We start from the raw sequence: 19058 nt of genomic DNA, 5'->3' as shown, positions 1-19058 counted from the left end.
ATATATATATACTATTATGTACATTATATATATATATATATACTATTATGTACATTATATATATATATATATATATATACTATTATGTACATTATATATATATACTATTATGTACATTATATATATACTATTATGTACATTATATATATACTATTATGTACATTATATATATATACTATTATGTACATTATATATATATATTATATACATACTATTATGTTATATTATGTACATTATTGTAACGGCGTTCGTCTGTTGAAAGAGAGTCTGACCAAAATGCGGCCTGGTGGTTACTCATGTTCTTTAATGGAAATGATATGATACATGAAATAACTATAATATATACAAAACAACAAAACGAAACGTGAAACCTAATTACAGCCTGTCTGGTGAACAACTACACAGAGACAGGAACAATCACCCATGAAAACACACAGTGAAACCCAGGCTACCTAAATACGGTTCCCAATCAGAGACAACGAGAATCACCTGACTCTGATTGAGAACCGCCTCAGGCAGCCCAGCCCATACAACACCCCTAATCAACCACAATCCCCATGCATACTAAAACTCACCCCTAATCAACCACAATCCCCATGCCTACTAAAACTCACCCCTAATCAACCACAATCCCCATGCATACTAAAACTCACCCCTAATCAACCACAATCCCCATGCATACTAAAACTCACCCCTAATCAACCACAATCCCCATGCCTACTAAAACTCACCCCTAATCAACCACAATCCCCATGCCTACTAAAACTCACCCCTAATCAACCACAATCCCCATGCATACTAAAACTCACCCCTAATCAACCACAATCCCCATGCATACTAAAACTCACCCCTAATCAACCACAATCCCCCCATGCATGCATACTAAAACTAATCAACCACAATCCCCATGCTAAAACTCACCCCTAATCAACCACAATCCCCATGCCTACTAAAACTCACCCCTAATCAACCACAATCCCCATGCATACTAAAACTCACCCCTAATCAACCACAATCCCCATGCATACTAAAACTCACCCCTAATCAACCACAATCCCCATGCATACTAAAACTCACCCCTAATCAACCACAATCCCCATGCCTACTAAAACTCACCCCTAATCAACCACAATCCCCATGCATACTAAAACTCACCCCTAATCAACCACAATCCCCATGCATACTAAAACTCACCCCTAATCAACCACAATCCCCATGCCTACTAAAACTCACCCCTAATCAACCACAATCCCCATGCCTACTAAAACTCACCCCTAATCAACCACAATCCCCATGCATACTAAAACTCACCCCTAATCAACCACAATCCCCATGCCTACTAAAACTCACCCCTAATCAACCACAATCCCCATGCCTACTAAAACTCACCCCTAATCAACCACAATCCTACTAAAACCCCAATACGAAACACAACAAAACAAACCCATGTCACACCCTGGCCTGAACCAAATAAATAACGAAAACACAAAACACTAAGACCAAGGCGTGACAATTATATATACTATTATGTACATTATATATACTATTATGTACATTATATATACTATTATGTACATTATATATCAACAGGCCTTTCTGTCCTTAATTAGCCACAAATTGCTATACACATTATATACATTATATATACTATTATGTACATTATATATACTATTATATACATTATATATCAACAGGCCTTTCTGTTCTTAATTAGCCACAAATTGCTGTACACATGATACACATTAAAGAGGAGTGGGAGGCCCCGGTGCACAACTGAGCAAGAGGACAAGTACATTAGAGTGTCTCGTTTGAGAAACCGACGCCTCACAAGTCCTCAACTGGCAGCTACAGAAAAGCACCTTTTTTTTGTCCATTAAAAATAACATCAAATTGATCAGAAATACAGTGTAGACATTGTTAATGTTGTAAAGGACTAAGGGCTAAGTGACCCTAAACTTTTGAACAGTACATTAAATACAGTACATTAAATACTTTATATATACATGCATTATATACATCATACACATTATATATACATTATACATATACTTTATACACATTATATACACATTTAAATACATTATACACATGTATATATGTTATACACATTTATATACATTATACACATTATATATATACTTTATACATTATACACATTGTAAACATTATACACATACACATTATATACATTGTAAACATTCTATACATTATAAACATTATATGGATTATATACATTTTACACATTGTAAACATTATATAGATAATACACATTATATACATTATATATACACATTATATACATTATATATACACACTGTATACATTATATATACACAAACTGCTCTGCTCACATTATACACAATATATACTATTATATATACACATTAACACACATTATACACAATATATACTATTATATATACACAAACTGCTCTGCTCACATTATACACAATATATACTATTATATATACACAAACTGCTCTGCTCACATTATACACAATATATACTATTATATATACACATTAACACGCATTATACACAATATATACTATTATATATACACAAACTGCTCTGCTCACATTATACACAATGTATACTATTATATATACACAAACTGCTCTGCTCACATTATACACAATATATACTATTATATATACACATTAACACACATTATACACAATATATACTATTATATATACACAAACTGCTCTGCTCACATTATACACAATATATACTATTATATATACACAAACTGCTCTGCTCACATTATACACAATATATACTATTATATATACACATTAACACACATTATACACAATATATACTATTATATATACACAAACTGCTCTGCTCACATTATACACAATATATACTATTATATATACACAAACTGCTCTGCTCACATTATACACAATATATACTATTATATATACACATTAACACACATTATACACAATATATACTATTATATATACACAAACTGCTCTGCTCACATTATACACAATATATACTATTATATATACACAAACTGCTCTGCTCACATTATACACAATATATACTATTATATATACACATTAACACACATTATACACAATATATACTATTATATATACACAAACTGCTCTGCTCACATTATACACAATATATACTATTATATATACACAAACAGCTCTGCTCACATTATACACAATATATACTATTATATATACACAAACTGCTCTATTCCAAGCTGACAGAGCTGGAGAGGATCTGCAGAGAAGAATGGGAGGAACTCCCCAGATACAGGAGTGTCAGAAGGCCTGATTCACACAGTCTCCTCTGAACAGTTGATGTTGAGATGTGAGGCCTCCCGAGTGGCTCAGGGGTCTAAGGCATCTGGTCTAAGGCATCTCAGTGCTAGCTGTGTCATTAGAGTTCCTGGTTCGATTCCAGGCTGTGTTGCAGCCGGCCCCGACCGGGAGACCCATGGGGCAGCACACAATTGGCCCAGCGTCGTCCGGGTTGGGGGAGGGTTTGGCCCAGCGTCGTCCGGGTTGGGGGAGGGTTTGGCCCAGCGTCGTCCGGGTTAGGGGAGGGTTTGGCCCAGCGTCGTCCGGGTTAGGGGAGGGTTTGGCCCAGCGTCGTCCGGGTTAGGGGAGGGTTTGGCCCAGCGTCGTCCGGGTTAGGGGAGGGTTTGGCCCAGCGTCGTCCGGGTTAGGGGGGGTTTGGCCCAGCGTCGTCCGGGTTAGGGAGGGTTTGGCCCAGCGTCGTCCGGGTTAGGGGAGGGTTTGGCCCAGCGTCGTCCGGGTTAGGGGAGGGTTTGGCCCAGCGTCGTCCGGGTTAGGGGAGGGTTTGGCCCAGCGTCGTCCGGGTTAGGGGAGGGTTTGGCCCAGCGTCGTCCGGGTTGGGGAGGGTTTGGCCCAGCGTCGTCCGGGTTAGGGGAGGGTTTGGCCCAGCGTCGTCCGGGTTAGGGGAGGGTTTGGCCCAGCGTCGTCCGGGTTAGGGAGGGTTTGGCCCAGCGTCGTCCGGGTTAGGGGAGGGTTTGGCCCAGCGTCGTCCGGGTTAGGGGAGGGTTTGGCCCAGCGTCGTCCGGGTTAGGGGAGGGTTTGGCCCAGCGTCGTCCGGGTTGGAGGAGGGTTTGGCCCAGCGTCGTCCGGGTTGGGGGAGGGTTTGGCCCAGCGTCGTCCGGGTTAGGGGAGGGTTTGGCCCAGCGTCGTCTGGGTTAGGGGAGGGTTTGGCCCAGCGTCGTCCGGGTTAGGGGAGGGTTTCGCCCAGCGTCGTCCGGGTTGGGGGAGGGTTTGGCCCAGCGTCGTCCGGGTTGGAGGAGGGTTTGGCCCAGCGTTGTCCGGGTTAGGGGAGGGTTTGGCCCAGCGTCATCCGGGTTGGGGGAGGGTTTGGCCCAGCGTCGTCCGGGTTAGAGGAGGGTTTGGCCCAGATTTGTCCGGGTTAGAGGAGGGTTTGGCCCAGCGTCGTCCGGGTTGGGGGAGGGTTTGGCCCAGCGTCGTCCGGGTTAGGGGAGGGTTTGGCCCAGCGTCGTCCGGGTTAGGGGAGGGTTTGGCCGGCAGGGATGTCGTTGTTCCATCGCGTACTAGCGACTCCTGTGGCGGGCCGGGCACATACACGCTGACACGGTCGCCAGGCGTACGGTGTTTCCTCCGGGACATTGGTGCGGCTGGCTTCCGGGTTAAGCATTGTGTCAAGAAGCAGTGCGGCTTGATTGAGTTGTGGTTCGTGGGGATGCACGGCTCTCGACCTTCGCCTCTCCCGAGTCCGCACGGGAGTTGCAGCGATGAGACAAGACTGTAACTACCAATTGATTTCAAGAGAAAAATGAATAAATAAAAATATGTTAGTTCAACTCTGAAGTATTTATTTTGGCAATTTCTGAAGCTCTAATGAACTTATCCTCTGCAGCAGAGGTAACTCTGGGTCTTCCTTTCCTGTGGCGGTCCTCATGAGAGACAGTTTCATCATAGTGCTTGATGGTTTTTGCGACTGAAAGAAACTTTTAAAGTTCTTGAAATGTTCTGGATTGACTGACCTTCATGTCTTAAAGTAATGATGGACTGTCGTTTCTCTTTGCTTATTTGAGCTGTTCTTGCCATTAATATGGACTTCTTCTGTTTTACCAACCCTACCTTGTCACAAAACAACTGATTGGCTCAAACGCATTAAGAAGGAAATAAATTCCACATGAACTTTTAATAAGGCAAACCTGTTAACTGAAATGCTGAAATGCATTCCAGGTGACTACCTCATGAAGCTGGTTGAGAGAATGCCAAGAGTGTGCAAAGTTATCAAGACACAGGGTGGCTACTTTGAAGAATCTCAAATATAAAATATATTTTTGATTTGTTTAAAACTTGTTTGGTTCCAACATGATTCCATATGTGTTATTTCATAGTTTTGATGTCTTCACAATTATTCTACAATGTAGAAAATAGTAAAAATAAAGAAAAACCCTGGAATGAGGAGGTGTGTTCAAACTGTTGACTGGTTCTGTATATCATGTGTGTGTGGGTAGGTTGGAGCAGCCCTACCTGGTGTGTAACGGTGCATTCTGGGAGGCGTTGTCATGCTGTTCTCGTCTCCGCCGCCTCTGTCTCATCTCGCGGAACGGAACCTTCCACCCCGCTGCCGTGGTTACCTTCATGGAGTGTTGCCGTGACGTCATGGTGTGTCACATGTTCTTGGGCGGAACTCTGGTGGCGTGTCGGACGCTACAGAAAACACTGCTAGACCGGTGAGTCTGTCTCTCTGTCTGACCGGTGAGTCTGTCTCTCTGTCTGACTGGTGAGTCTGTCTCTCTGTCTGACTGGTGAGTCTGTCTCTCTGTCTGACCGGTGAGTCTGTCTCTCTGTCTGACCGGTGAGTCTGTCTCTCTGTCTGACCGGTGAGTCTGTCTCTCTGTCTGACCGGTGAGTCTGTCTCTCTGTCTGACTGGTGAGTCTGTCTCTCTGTCTGACTGGTGAGTCTGTCTCTCTGTCTGACTGGTGAGTCTGTCTGACTGGTGAGTCTGTCTCTCTGTCTGACTGGTGAGTCTGTCTCTCTGTCTGACTGGTGAGTCTGTCTCTCTGTCTGACTGGTGAGTCTGTCTCTCTGTCTGACCGGTGAGTCTGTCTCTCTGTCTGACTGGGGAGTCTGTCTCTCTGTCTGACCGGTGAGTCTGTCTCTCTGTCTGACTGGTGAGTCTGTTTGACCGGTGAGTCTGTCTCTCTGTCTGACGGGTGAGTCTGTCTCTCTGTCTGACGGGTGAGTCTGTCTCTCTGTCTGACGGGTGAGTCTGTCTCTCTGTCTGACTGGTGAGTCTGTCTCTCTGTCTGACTGGTGAGTCTGTCTCTCTGTCTGACTGGTGAGTCTGTCTCTCTGTCTGACTGGTGAGTCTGTCTCTCTGTCTGACTGGTGAGTCTGTCTCTCTGTCTGACTGGTGAGTCTGTCTCTCTGTCTGACTGGTGAGTCTGTCTCTCTGTCTGACGGGTGAGTCTGTCTCTCTGTCTGACGGGTGAGTCTGTCTCTCTGTCTGACGGGTGAGTCTGTCTCTCTGTCTGACTGGTGAGTCTGTCTCTCTGTCTGACTGGTGAGTCTGTCTCTCTGTCTGACTGGTGAGTCTGTCTCTGTCTGACTGGTGAGTCTGTCTCTCTGTCTGACTGGTGAGTCTGTCTCTCTGTCTGACTGGTGAGTCTGTCTCTCTGTCTGACTGGTGAGTCTGTCTCTCTGTCTGACTGGTGAGTCTGTCTCTCTGTCTGACTGGTGAGTCTGTCTCTCTGTCTGACTGGTGAGTCTGTCTCTCTGTCTGACTGGTGAGTCTGTCTCTCTGTCTGACGGGTGAGTCTGTCTCTCTGTCTGACTGGTGAGTCTGTCTCTCTGTCTGACTGGTGAGTCTGTCTCTGTCTGACTGGTGAGTCTGTCTCTCTGTCTGACTGGTGAGTCTGTCTCTCTGTCTGACCGGTGAGTCTGTCTCTCTGTCTGACCGGTGAGTCTGTCTGACTGGTGAGTCTGTCTCTCTGTCTGACTGGTGAGTCTGTCTCTCTGTCTGACTGGTGAGTCTGTCTCTCTGTCTGACTGGTGAGTCTGTCTCTCTGTCTGACTGGTGAGTCTGTCTGTCTGTCTGACTGGTGAGTCTGTCTCTCTGTCTGACTGGTGAGTCTGTCTCTCTGTCTGACCGGTGAGTCTGTCTCTCTGTCTGACCGGTGAGTCTGTCTCTCTGTCTGACCGGTGAGTCTGTCTGACCGGTGAGTCTGTCTGACCGGTGAGTCTGTCTCTCTGTCTGACCGGTGAGTCTGTCTGACCGGTGAGTCTGTCTCTCTGTCTGACTGGTGAGTCTGTCTCTCTGTCTGACTGGTGAGTCTGTCTCTCTGTCTGACTGGTGAGTCTGTCTCTCTGTCTGACTGGTGAGTCTGTCTCTCTGTCTGACTGGTGAGTCTGTCTCTCTGTCTGACTGGTGAGTCTGTCTCTCTGTCTGACTGGTGAGTCTGTCTCTCTGTCTGACTGGTGAGTCTGTCTCTCTGTCTGACTGGTGAGTCTGTCTCTCTGTCTGACTGGTGAGTCTGTCTCTCTGTCTGACTGGTGAGTCTGTCTCTCTGTCTGACTGGTGAGTCTGTCTCTCTGTCTGACTGGTGAGTCTGTCTCTCTGTCTGACTGGTGAGTCTGTCTCTCTGTCTGACTGGTGAGTCTGTCTCTCTGTCTGACCGGTCTCTGTCTGACTGGTGAGTCTGTCTCTCTGTCTGACCGGTGAGTCTGTCTCTCTGTCTGACGGGTGAGTCTGTCTCTCTGTCTGACGGGTGAGTCTGTCTCTCTGTCTGACGGGTGAGTCTGTCTCTCTGTCTGACTGGTGGGGAGTCTGTCTCTCTGTCTGACTGGTGGGGAGTCTGTCTCTCTGTCTGACTGGTGGGGAGTCTGTCTCTCTGTCTGACTGGTGGGGAGTCTGTCTCTCTGTCTGACTGGTGGGGAGTCTGTCTCTCTGTCTGACTGGTGGGGAGTCTGTCTCTCTGTCTGACTGGTGGGGTGTCTGTCTCTCTGTCTGACTGGTGAGTCTGTCTGTCTCTCTGTCTGACTGGTGAGTCTGTCTCTCTGTCTGACGGGTGGGGAGTCTGTCTCTCTGTCTGACTGGTGGGGAGTCTGTCTCTCTGTCTGACGGGTGGGGAGTCTGTCTCTCTGTCTGACTGGTGGGGAGTCTGTCTCTCTGTCTGACTGGTGGGGAGTCTGTCTCTCTGTCTGACGGGTGAGTCTGTCTCTCTGTCTGACTGGTGAGTCTGTCTCTCTGTCTGACTGGTGAGTCTGTCTCTCTGTCTGACTGGTGAGTCTGTCTCTCTGTCTGACCGGTGAGTCTGTCTGACCGGTGAGTCTGTCTCTCTGTCTGACTGGTGAGTCTGTCTCTCTGTCTGACTGGTGAGTCTGTCTCTCTGTCTGACTGGTGAGTCTGTCTCTCTGTCTGACTGGTGAGTCTGTCTCTCTGTCTGACTGGTGAGTCTGTCTCTCTGTCTGACTGGTGAGTCTGTCTCTCTGTCTGACTGGTGAGTCTGTATCTCTGTCTGACTGGTGAGTCTGTCTCTCTGTCTGACTGGTGAGTCTGTCTCTCTGTCTGACCGGTCTCTCTGTCTGACGGGTGAGTCTGTCTCTCTGTCTGACTGGTGAGTCTGTCTCTCTGTCTGACTGGTGAGTCTGTCTCTCTGTCTGACCGGTGAGTCTGTCTCTCTGTCTGACTGGTGAGTCTGTCTCTCTGTCTGACTGGTGAGTCTGTCTCTCTGTCTGACTGGTGAGTCTGTCTCTCTGTCTGACTGGTGAGTCTGTCTCTCTGTCTGACTGGTGAGTCTGTCTCTCTGTCTGACTGGTGAGTCTGTATCTCTGTCTGACTGGTGAGTCTGTCTCTCTGTCTGACTGGTGAGTCTGTCTCTCTGTCTGACCGGTCTCTCTGTCTGACGGGTGAGTCTGTCTCTCTGTCTGACTGGTGAGTCTGTCTCTCTGTCTGACTGGTGAGTCTGTCTCTCTGTCTGACCGGTGAGTCTGTCTCTCTGTCTGACCGGTGAGTCTGTCTCTCTGTCTGACTGGTGAGTCTGTCTCTCTGTCTGACTGGTGAGTCTGTCTCTCTGTCTGACCGGTGAGTCTGTCTCTCTGTCTGACCGGTGAGTCTGTCTCTCTGTCTGACCGGTGAGTCTGTCTCTCTGTCTGACTGGTGAGTCTGTCTCTCTGTCTGACTGGTGAGTCTGTCTCTCTGTCTGACTGGTGAGTCTGTCTCTCTGTCTGACTGGTGAGTCTGTCTCTCTGTCTGACTGGTGAGTCTGTCTCTCTGTCTGACTGGTGAGTCTGTCTCTCTGTCTGACTGGTGAGTCTGTCTCTCTGTCTGACTGGTGAGTCTGTCTCTCTGTCTGACCGGTGAGTCTGTCTCTCTGTCTGACTGGTGAGTCTGTCTCTCTGTCTGACTGGTGAGTCTGTCTCTCTGTCTGACTGGTGAGTCTGTCTCTCTGTCTGACTGGTGAGTCTGTCTCTGTCTGACTGGTGAGTCTGTCTCTGTCTGACTGGTGAGTCTGTCTCTCTGTCTGACTGGTGAGTCTGTCTCTCTGTCTGACTGGTGAGTCTGTCTACCGGTGAGTCTGTCTGACTGGTGAGTCTGTTCTCTGTCTGACTGGTGAGTCTGTCTCTCTGTCTGACTGGTGAGTCTGTCTCTCTGTCTGACTGGTGAGTCTGTCTCTCTGTCTGACTGGTGAGTCTGTCTCTCTGTCTGACTATATGGTGAGTCTGTCTGACCGAGTGAGTCTGTCTCTCTGTAGTTGACTGGTGAGTCTGTCTCTCTGTCTGACTGGTGAGTCTGTCTCTCTGTCTGACTGGTGAGTCTGTCTCTCTGTCTGACTATATAATGATAGGTGAGTTCTGTCTGACTGGTGAGTCTGTCTCTCTGTCTGACTGGTAGTCTGTCTCTCTGTTCTGACTGGTGAGTCTGTCTCTCTGTCTGACTGGTGAGTCTGTCTCTATATGACTGGTGAGTCTGTCTCTATCTGACTGGTGGGAGTTCTATATCTGTTCGGAATAGTTCTATCAACAGAAAAGCATAGTTCTATATAGTTCTATATAATGATAGTTCTATATAATGATAGTTCTATATAATATTAGTTCTATATAATGATAGTTATATATAATGATAGTTATATATAATGATAGTTCTATATAATGATAGTTCTATATGATAGTTCTATATGAGGGTAGTTCTATATGAGGATAGTTCTATATGATGATAGTTCTATATAATGATAGTTCTATATGAGGGTAGTTCTATATGAGGATAGTTCTATATGAGGGTAGTTCTATATGAGGATAGTTCTATATGAGGATAGTTCTATATGAGGATAGTTCTATATGAGGATAGTTCTATATAATGATAGTTCTATATGAGGATAGTTCTATATAATGATAGTTCTATATAATGATAGTTCTATATAAGGATAGTTCTATATGAGGATAGTTCTATATGAGGATAGTTCTATATGAGGATAGTTCTATATGATAGTTCTATATGAGGATAGTTCTATATGAGGATAGTTCTATATGAGGATAGTTCTATATGATAGTTCTATAGTTTCTATATAGGATAGTTCTATATGAGGATAGTTCTATATGAGGATAGTTCTATATGAGGATAGTTCTATATGAGGATAGTTCTATATACTGATAGTTCTATATGAGGATAGTTCTATATGAGGATAGTTCTATATGAGGATAGTTCTATATACTGATAGTTCTATATGAGGATAGTTCTATATGAGGGTAGTTCTATATGAGGATAGTTCTATATGAGGATAGTTCTATATGAGGATAGTTCTATATGAGGATAGTTCTATATGAGGATAGTTCTATATGAGGATAGTTCTATATGAGGATAGTTCTATATGAGGATAGTTCTATATGAGGATAGTTCTATATACTGATAGTTCTATATGAGGATAGTTCTATATGAGGATAGTTCTATATGAGGATAGTTCTATATGAGGATAGTTCTATATGAGGATAGTTCTATATGAGGATAGTTCTATATGAGGATAGTTCTATATGAGGATAGTTCTATATGAGGATAGTTCTATATGAGGATAGTTCTATATGAGGATAGTTCTATATGAGGATAGTTCTATATAGTTCTATATGAGGATAGTTCTATATGAGGGAGGATAGTTCTATGAGGATAGTTCTATATGAGATAGTTCTATATAGTTCTATATGAGGATAGTTCTATATGAGGATAGTTCTATACTGATAGTTCTATATACTGATAGTTCTATAGGATAGTTCTAGGAGGATAGTTCTATATGAGGATAGTTCTATATGAGGATAGTTCTATATGAGGATAGTTCTATATGAGGATAGTTCTATATGAGGTTCTATATACTAGTTCTATATGAGGATAGTTCTATATGAGGATAGTTCTATATGAGGATAGTTCTATATGAGGATAGTTCTATATGAGGATAGTTCTATATGAGGATAGTTCTATATGAGGATAGTTCTATGAGGATAGTTCTATATGAGGATAGTTCTATATAGTTCTAGGATAGTTCTATATGAGGATAGTTCTATATGTAGTTCTATATGAGGATAGTTCTATATGAGGATAGTTCTATATGAGGATAGTTCTATAGTTCTATATGAGGATAGTTCTATATGAGGATAGTTCTATATACTGATAGTTCTATATGAGGTTCTATATAGTTCTATATGAGGATAGTTCTATATGAGGATAGTTCTATATGAGGATAGTTCTATATGAGGATAGTTCTATATGAGGATAGTTCTATATGAGTTCTATATACTGATAGTTCTATATGAGGATAGTTCTATATGATGATAGTTCTATATGAGGATAGTTCTATATGAGGATAGTTCTATATGAGGATAGTTCTATATGAGGATAGTTCTATATACTGATAGTTCTATATGAGGATAGTTCTATATGAGGATAGTTCTATATGAGGATAGTTCTATATGAGGATAGTTCTATATGAGGATAGTTCTATATGAGGATAGTTCTATATGAGGATAGTTCTATATGAGGATAGTTCTATATGAGGATAGTTCTATATGAGGATAGTTCTATATGAGGATAGTTCTATATAAGGATAGTTCTATATGAGGATAGTTCTATATGAGGATAGTTCTATATACTGATAGTTCTATATGAGGATAGTTCTATATGAGGATAGTTCTATATGAGGATAGTTCTATAGTTCTATATGAGGATAGTTCTATATACTGATAGTTCTATATGAGGATAGTTCTATATGAGGATAGTTCTATATGAGGATAGTTCTATAGTTCTATATGAGGATAGTTCTATATGAGGATAGTTCTATATGAGGATAGTTCTATATGAGGATAGTTCTATATGAGGATAGTTCTATATAATGATAGTTCTATATGAGGATAGTTCTATATGAGGATAGTTCTATATGATGATAGTTCTATATGAGGATAGTTCTATATGAGGATAGTTCTATATGAGGATAGTTCTATATACTGATAGTTCTATATAATGATAGTTCTATATGAGGATAGTTCTATATGAGGATAGTTCTATATGAGGATAGTTCTATATGAGGATAGTTCTATATGAGGATAGTTCTATATACTGATAGTTCTATATGAGGGTAGTTCTATATACTGATAGTTCTATATGAGGATAGTTCTATATGAGGATAGTTCTATATGAGGATAGTTCTATATGAGGATAGTTCTATATAATGATAGTTCTATATGATGATAGTTCTATATGAGGATAGTTCTATATACTGATAGTTCTATATGAGGATAGTTCTATATGCTGATAGTTCTATATGAGGATAGTTCTATATAGGATAGTTCTATATGAGGATAGTTCTATATGAGGATAGTTCTATATGAGGATAGTTCTATATAATGATAGTTCTATATGAGGATAGTTCTATATGAGGATAGTTCTATATGAGGATAGTTCTATATAATGATAGTTCTATATGAGGATAGTTCTATATACTGATAGTTCTATATGAGGATAGTTCTATATACTGATAGTTCTATATGAGGATAGTTCTATATGAGGATAGTTCTATATGAGGATAGTTCTATATGAGGATAGTTCTATATAATGATAGTTCTATATACTGATAGTTCTATATGAGGATAGTTCTATATGAGGATAGTTCTATATGAGGATAGTTCTATATGAGTTCTATATGAGGATAGTTCTATATACTGATAGTTCTATATAAGGATAGTTCTATATAGAGGTAGTTCTATATGAGGATAGTTCTATATGAGGGTAGTTCTATATAAGGATAGTTCTATATACTGATAGTTCTATATGAGGATAGTTCTATATGAGATAGTTCTATATGAGGATAGTTCTATATGAGGATAGTTCTATATGAGGATAGTTCTATATGAGGATAGTTCTATATAGATAGTTCTATATAAGGATAGTTCTATATGAGGATAGTTCTATATGAGGATAGTTCTATATACTGATAGTTCTATTCTATATGAGGATAGTTCTAGTTCTATATGAGGATAGTTCTATATGAGGATAGTTCTATATGAGGATAGTTCTATATGATAGTTCTCTATAGAGGATAGTTCTATATGAGGATAGTTCTATATGAGGATAGTTCTATATGAGGATAGTTCTATATACTGATAGTTCTATATAGTTCTATATGGATAGTTCTATATGAGGATAGTTCTATATGAGATAGTTCTATATGAGATAGTTCTATATGAGGATAGTTCTATAGGATAGTTCTATATGAGGATAGTTCTATGATAGTTCTATATGAGGATAGTTCTATATGAGGATAGTTCTATGAGGATAGTTCTAGAGGATAGTTCTATATGAGGATAGTTCTATATGAGGATAGTTCTATATGAGGATAGTTCTATATGAGGGTAGTTCTATATAGGATAGTTCTATATGAGGAGTTCTATATGATAGTTCTATATGAGGATAGTTCTATATGTTCTATATGAGGATAGTTCTATATGAGGATAGTTCTATATGAGGATAGTTCTATATGAGGATAGTTCTATATGAGGGTAGTTCTATATGAGGGTAGTTCTATATGAGGATAGTTCTATATGAGGGTAGTTCTATATACTGATAGTTCTATATGAGGGTAGTTCTATATGAGGATAGTTCTATATGAGGATAGTTCTATATAGGATAGTTCTATATGAGGATAGTTCTATATGAGGATAGTTCTATATGAGGGTAGTTCTATATGAGGATAGTTCTATATGAGGATAGTTCTATATGAGGATAGTTCTATATGAGGATAGTTCTATATAGGATAGTTCTATATGAGGATAGTTCTATATGAGGATAGTTCTATATGAGGATAGTTCTATATGAGGATAGTTCTATATACTGATAGTTCTATATAGGATAGTTCTATATGAGGATAGTTCTATATGAGGATAGTTCTATAGTTCTAGTTCTATATGAGGATAGTTCTATATAGTTCTATATGAGGATAGTTCTATATAGTGATAGTTCTATATGAGGATAGTTCTATATGAGGATAGTAGTTCTATATGAGGATAGTTCTATATGAGGATAGTTCTATATGAGGATAGTTCTATATACTGATAGTTCTATATGAGGATAGTTCTATATGAGGGTAGTTCTATATACTGATAGTTCTATATGAGGATAGTTCTATATGAGGATAGTTCTATATAATGATAGTTCTATATGAGGATAGTTCTATATGAGGATAGTTCTATATACTGATAGTTCTATATGAGGATAGTTCTATATGAGGATAGTTCTATATGAGGATAGTTCTATATGAGGATAGTTCTATATGAGGGTAGTTCTATATAATGATAGTTCTATATACTGATAGTTCTATATGAGGATAGTTCTATATGAGGATAGTTCTATATGAGGATAGTTCTATATACTGATAGTTCTATATGAGGATAGTTCTATATGAGGATAGTTCTATATACTGATAGTTCTATAGGATAGTTCTATATGAGGATAGTTCTATATGAGGATAGTTCTATATGAGGATAGTTCTATATGAGGATAGTTCTATATGAGGTTCTATAGTTCTATATGAGGATAGTTCTATATGAGGATAGTTCTATATGTTCTAGGATATGAGTAGTTCTATATAGTTCTATATGAGGATAGTTCTATATGAGGATAGTTCTATATGAGGATAGTTCTATATGAGGATAGTTCTATATGAGGATAGTTCTATATGAGGATAGTTCTATATAATGATAGTTCTATATGAGGATAGTTCTATATGAGGATAGTTCTATATGAGGATAGTTCTATATGAGGATAGTTCTATATGAGGATAGTTCTATATAATGATAGTTCTATATGAGGATAGTTCTATATGAGGATAGTTCTATATGAGGATAGTTCTATATGAGGATAGTTCTATATACTGATAGTTCTATATGAGGATAGTTCTATATGAGGATAGTTCTATATGAGGATAGTTCTATATGAGGATAGTTCTATATGAGGATAGTTCTATATGAGGGTAGTTCTATATGAGGGTAGTTCTATATACTGATAGTTCTATATACTGATAGTTCTATATGAGGATAGTTCTATATGAGGATAGTTCTATATGAGGATAGTTCTATATGAGGATAGTTCTATATGAGGATAGTTCTATATACTGATAGTTCTATATGAGGATAGTTCTATATGAGGATAGTTCTATATGAGGATAGTTCTATATGAGGATAGTTCTATATGAGGATAGTTCTATATACTGATAGTTCTATATATATGAGGGTAGTTCTATATAGTTCTATATGAGGATAGTTCTATATGAGGGTAGTTCTATATACTATGATAGTTCTATATGATGAGGATAGTTCTATATTCTATATGAGGATAGTTCTATATGAGGATAGTTCTATATGTAGTTCTATATAGGATAGTTCTATATAGGATAGTTCTATAGTTTCTATATGAGGATAGTTCTATATAGTTCTATGATAGTTCTATATGAGGATAGTTCTATATGAGGATAGTTCTATATGAGGATAGTTCTATATGAGGATAGTTCTATATGAGGATAGTTCTATATGAGGATAGTTCTATATGAGGATAGTTCTATATGAGGATAGTTCTATATGATATTAGTTCTATATGAGGATAGTTCTATATGAGGATAGTTCTATATGAGGATAGTTCTATATAATGATAGTTCTATATGAGGATAGTGATAGTTCTATATGAGGATAGTTCTATATACTGATAGTTCTATATGAGGGTAGTTCTATATGAGGATAGTTCTATATGAGGATAGTTCTATATGAGGGTAGTTCTATATGAGGGTAGTTCTATATGAGGATAGTTCTATATACTGATAGTTCTATATGAGTTCTATATAATGATAGTTCTATATGAGGATAGTTCTATATGAGGATAGTTCTATATGAGGATAGTTCTATATGAGGATAGTTCTATATGAGGATAGTTCTATATGAGGATAGTTCTATATACTGATAGTTCTATATGAGGATAGTTCTATATGAGGATAGTTCTATATGAGGATAGTTCTATATGAGGATAGTTCTATATAATGATAGTTCTATATGAGGATAGTTCTATATGAGGATAGTTCTATATAAGGATAGTTCTATATGAGGGTAGTTCTATATACTGATAGTTCTATATGAGGATAGTTCTATATGAGGATAGTTCTATATGAGGATAGTTCTATATAATATTAGTTCTATATGAGGATAGTTCTATATGAGGATAGTTCTATATAATGATAGTTCTATATGAGGGTAGTTCTATATGATAGTTCTATATGAGGATAGTTCTATATGAGGATAGTTCTATATGAGGATAGTTCTATATGAGGATAGTTCTATATAGGATAGTACTGATAGTTCTATATGAGGTTCTATAGTTCTATATACTGATAGTTCTATATGAGGATAGTTCTATATGAGGATAGTTCTATATGAGGATAGTTCTATATGAGGGTAGTTCTATATGAGGATAGTAGTTCTATATGAGGGTTCTATATAATTCTATATGAGGGATAGTTCTATATGAGGATAGTTCTATATAAGGATAGTTCTATATGAGGATAGTTCTATATGAGGTAGTTCTATATACTGATAGTTCTATATGAGGGTAGTTCTATATGAGGATAGTTCTATATGAGGATAGTTCTATATGAGGATAGTTCTATATAGTTCTATATAGTTCTATATACTGATAGTTCTATATGAGGATAGTTCTATATACTGATAGTTCTATATGAGGATAGTTCTATATGAGGATAGTTCTATATGAGGATAGTTCTATATGAGGATAGTTCTATATACTGATAGTTCTATATGAGGATAGTTCTATATACTGATAGTTCTATATGAGGATAGTTCTATATGAGGATAGTTCTATATGAGGATAGTTCTATATAATGATAGTTCTATATGAGGATAGTTCTATATACTGATAGTTCTATATGAGGATAGTTCTATATGAGGATAGTTCTATATACTGATAGTTCTATATGAGGATAGTTCTATATAAGGATAGTTCTATATGAGGATAGTTCTATATGAGGATAGTTCTATATGAGGATAGTTCTATATGAGTTCTATATAGGATAGTTCTATATGAGGATAGTTCTATATGATGATAGTTCTATATGAGGATAGTTCTATATGAGGATAGTTCTATATGAGGATAGTTCTATATAATGATAGTTCTATATGAGGATAGTTCTATATGAGGATAGTTCTATATACTGATAGTTCTATATGAGGATAGTTCTATATGAGGATAGTTCTATATACTGATAGTTCTATATGAGGATAGTTCTATATGAGGTTAGTTCTATATAATGATAGTTCTATATGATGATAGTTCTATATGAGGATAGTTCTATATGAGGATAGTTCTATATGAGGATAGTTCTATATAGGGTTCTATAGTTCTATATGAGGATAGTTCTATATACTGATAGTTCTATATGAGTTCTATATGATAGTTCTATATGAGGATAGTTCTATAGTTCTATATGAGGAGTTCTAGTTTCTATATGATAGTTCTATATGAGGATAGTTCTATATGAGGATAGTTCTATATACTGATAGTTCTATATGAGGATAGTTCTATATGAGGATAGTTCTATATGAGGATAGTTCTATATGAGGGTAGTTCTATATACTGATAGTTCTATATACTGATAGTTCTATATGAGGATAGTTCTATATGAGGATAGTTCTATATGAGGATAGTTCTATATAGAGGATAGTTCTATATGAGGATAGTTCTATATGAGGATAGTTCTATATGAGGATAGTTCTATATGATAGTTCTATATGAGGATAGTTCTATATGAGGATAGTTCTATATGAGGATAGTTCTATATGAGGGTAGTTCTATATGAGGATAGTTCTATATGAGGATAGTTCTATATACTGATAGTTCTATATGAGGATAGTTCTATATGAGGATAGTTCTATATGAGGATAGTTCTATATGAGGATAGTTCTATATGAGGATAGTTCTATATGAGGATAGTTCTATATGAGGATAGTTCTATATGAGGATAGTTCTATATGAGGATAGTTCTATATGAGGATAGTTCTATATACTGATAGTTCTATATGAGGATAGTTCTATATGAGGATAGTTCTATATGAGGATAGTTCTATATGAGGATAGTTCTATATGAGGATAGTTCTATATAGGATAGTTCTATATGAGGGTAGTTCTATATGAGGATAGTTCTATATGAGGATAGTTCTATATGAGGATAGTTCTATATGAGGATAGTTCTATATGAGGATAGTTCTATATACTGATAGTTCTATATGAGGATAGTTCTATATACTGATAGTTCTATATGAAGATAGTTCTATATGAGGATAGTTCTATATGAGGATAGTTCTATATGAGGATAGTTCTATATGAGGATAGTTCTATATTAGATGATAGTTCTATATACTATAGATGAGGATAGTTCTATATATGAGGATAGTTCTATATGAGGATAGTTCTATATGAGGATAGTTCTATATACTGATAGTTCTATATGAGGATAGTTCTATATGAGGATAGT

General features: G+C 38.7%; 1 protein-coding gene across 1 annotated transcript in view; it reads left to right on the top strand.

The window, feature by feature from the left end:
* The window catches only part of fbxl18 (F-box and leucine-rich repeat protein 18), a 32819-nt gene that overhangs the window by 10399 nt on the left and 3362 nt on the right, over positions 1–19058 (top strand). The window contains exon 6 of the mRNA XM_052515430.1: positions 5504–5722. Within this exon, the coding sequence (XP_052371390.1) occupies positions 5504–5722 (219 nt within the window). The remainder of the gene's footprint in view (positions 1–5503; positions 5723–19058) is intronic.

This window comes from Oncorhynchus keta, unplaced genomic scaffold (genome assembly GCF_023373465.1).
Source record: "Oncorhynchus keta strain PuntledgeMale-10-30-2019 unplaced genomic scaffold, Oket_V2 Un_scaffold_2576_pilon_pilon, whole genome shotgun sequence".
Classification (NCBI taxonomy): domain Eukaryota; kingdom Metazoa; phylum Chordata; class Actinopteri; order Salmoniformes; family Salmonidae; genus Oncorhynchus; species Oncorhynchus keta.
The sequence above is the reverse complement of the archived record's forward strand: the minus strand, read 5'-3'. Positions and strand labels throughout refer to the sequence as shown.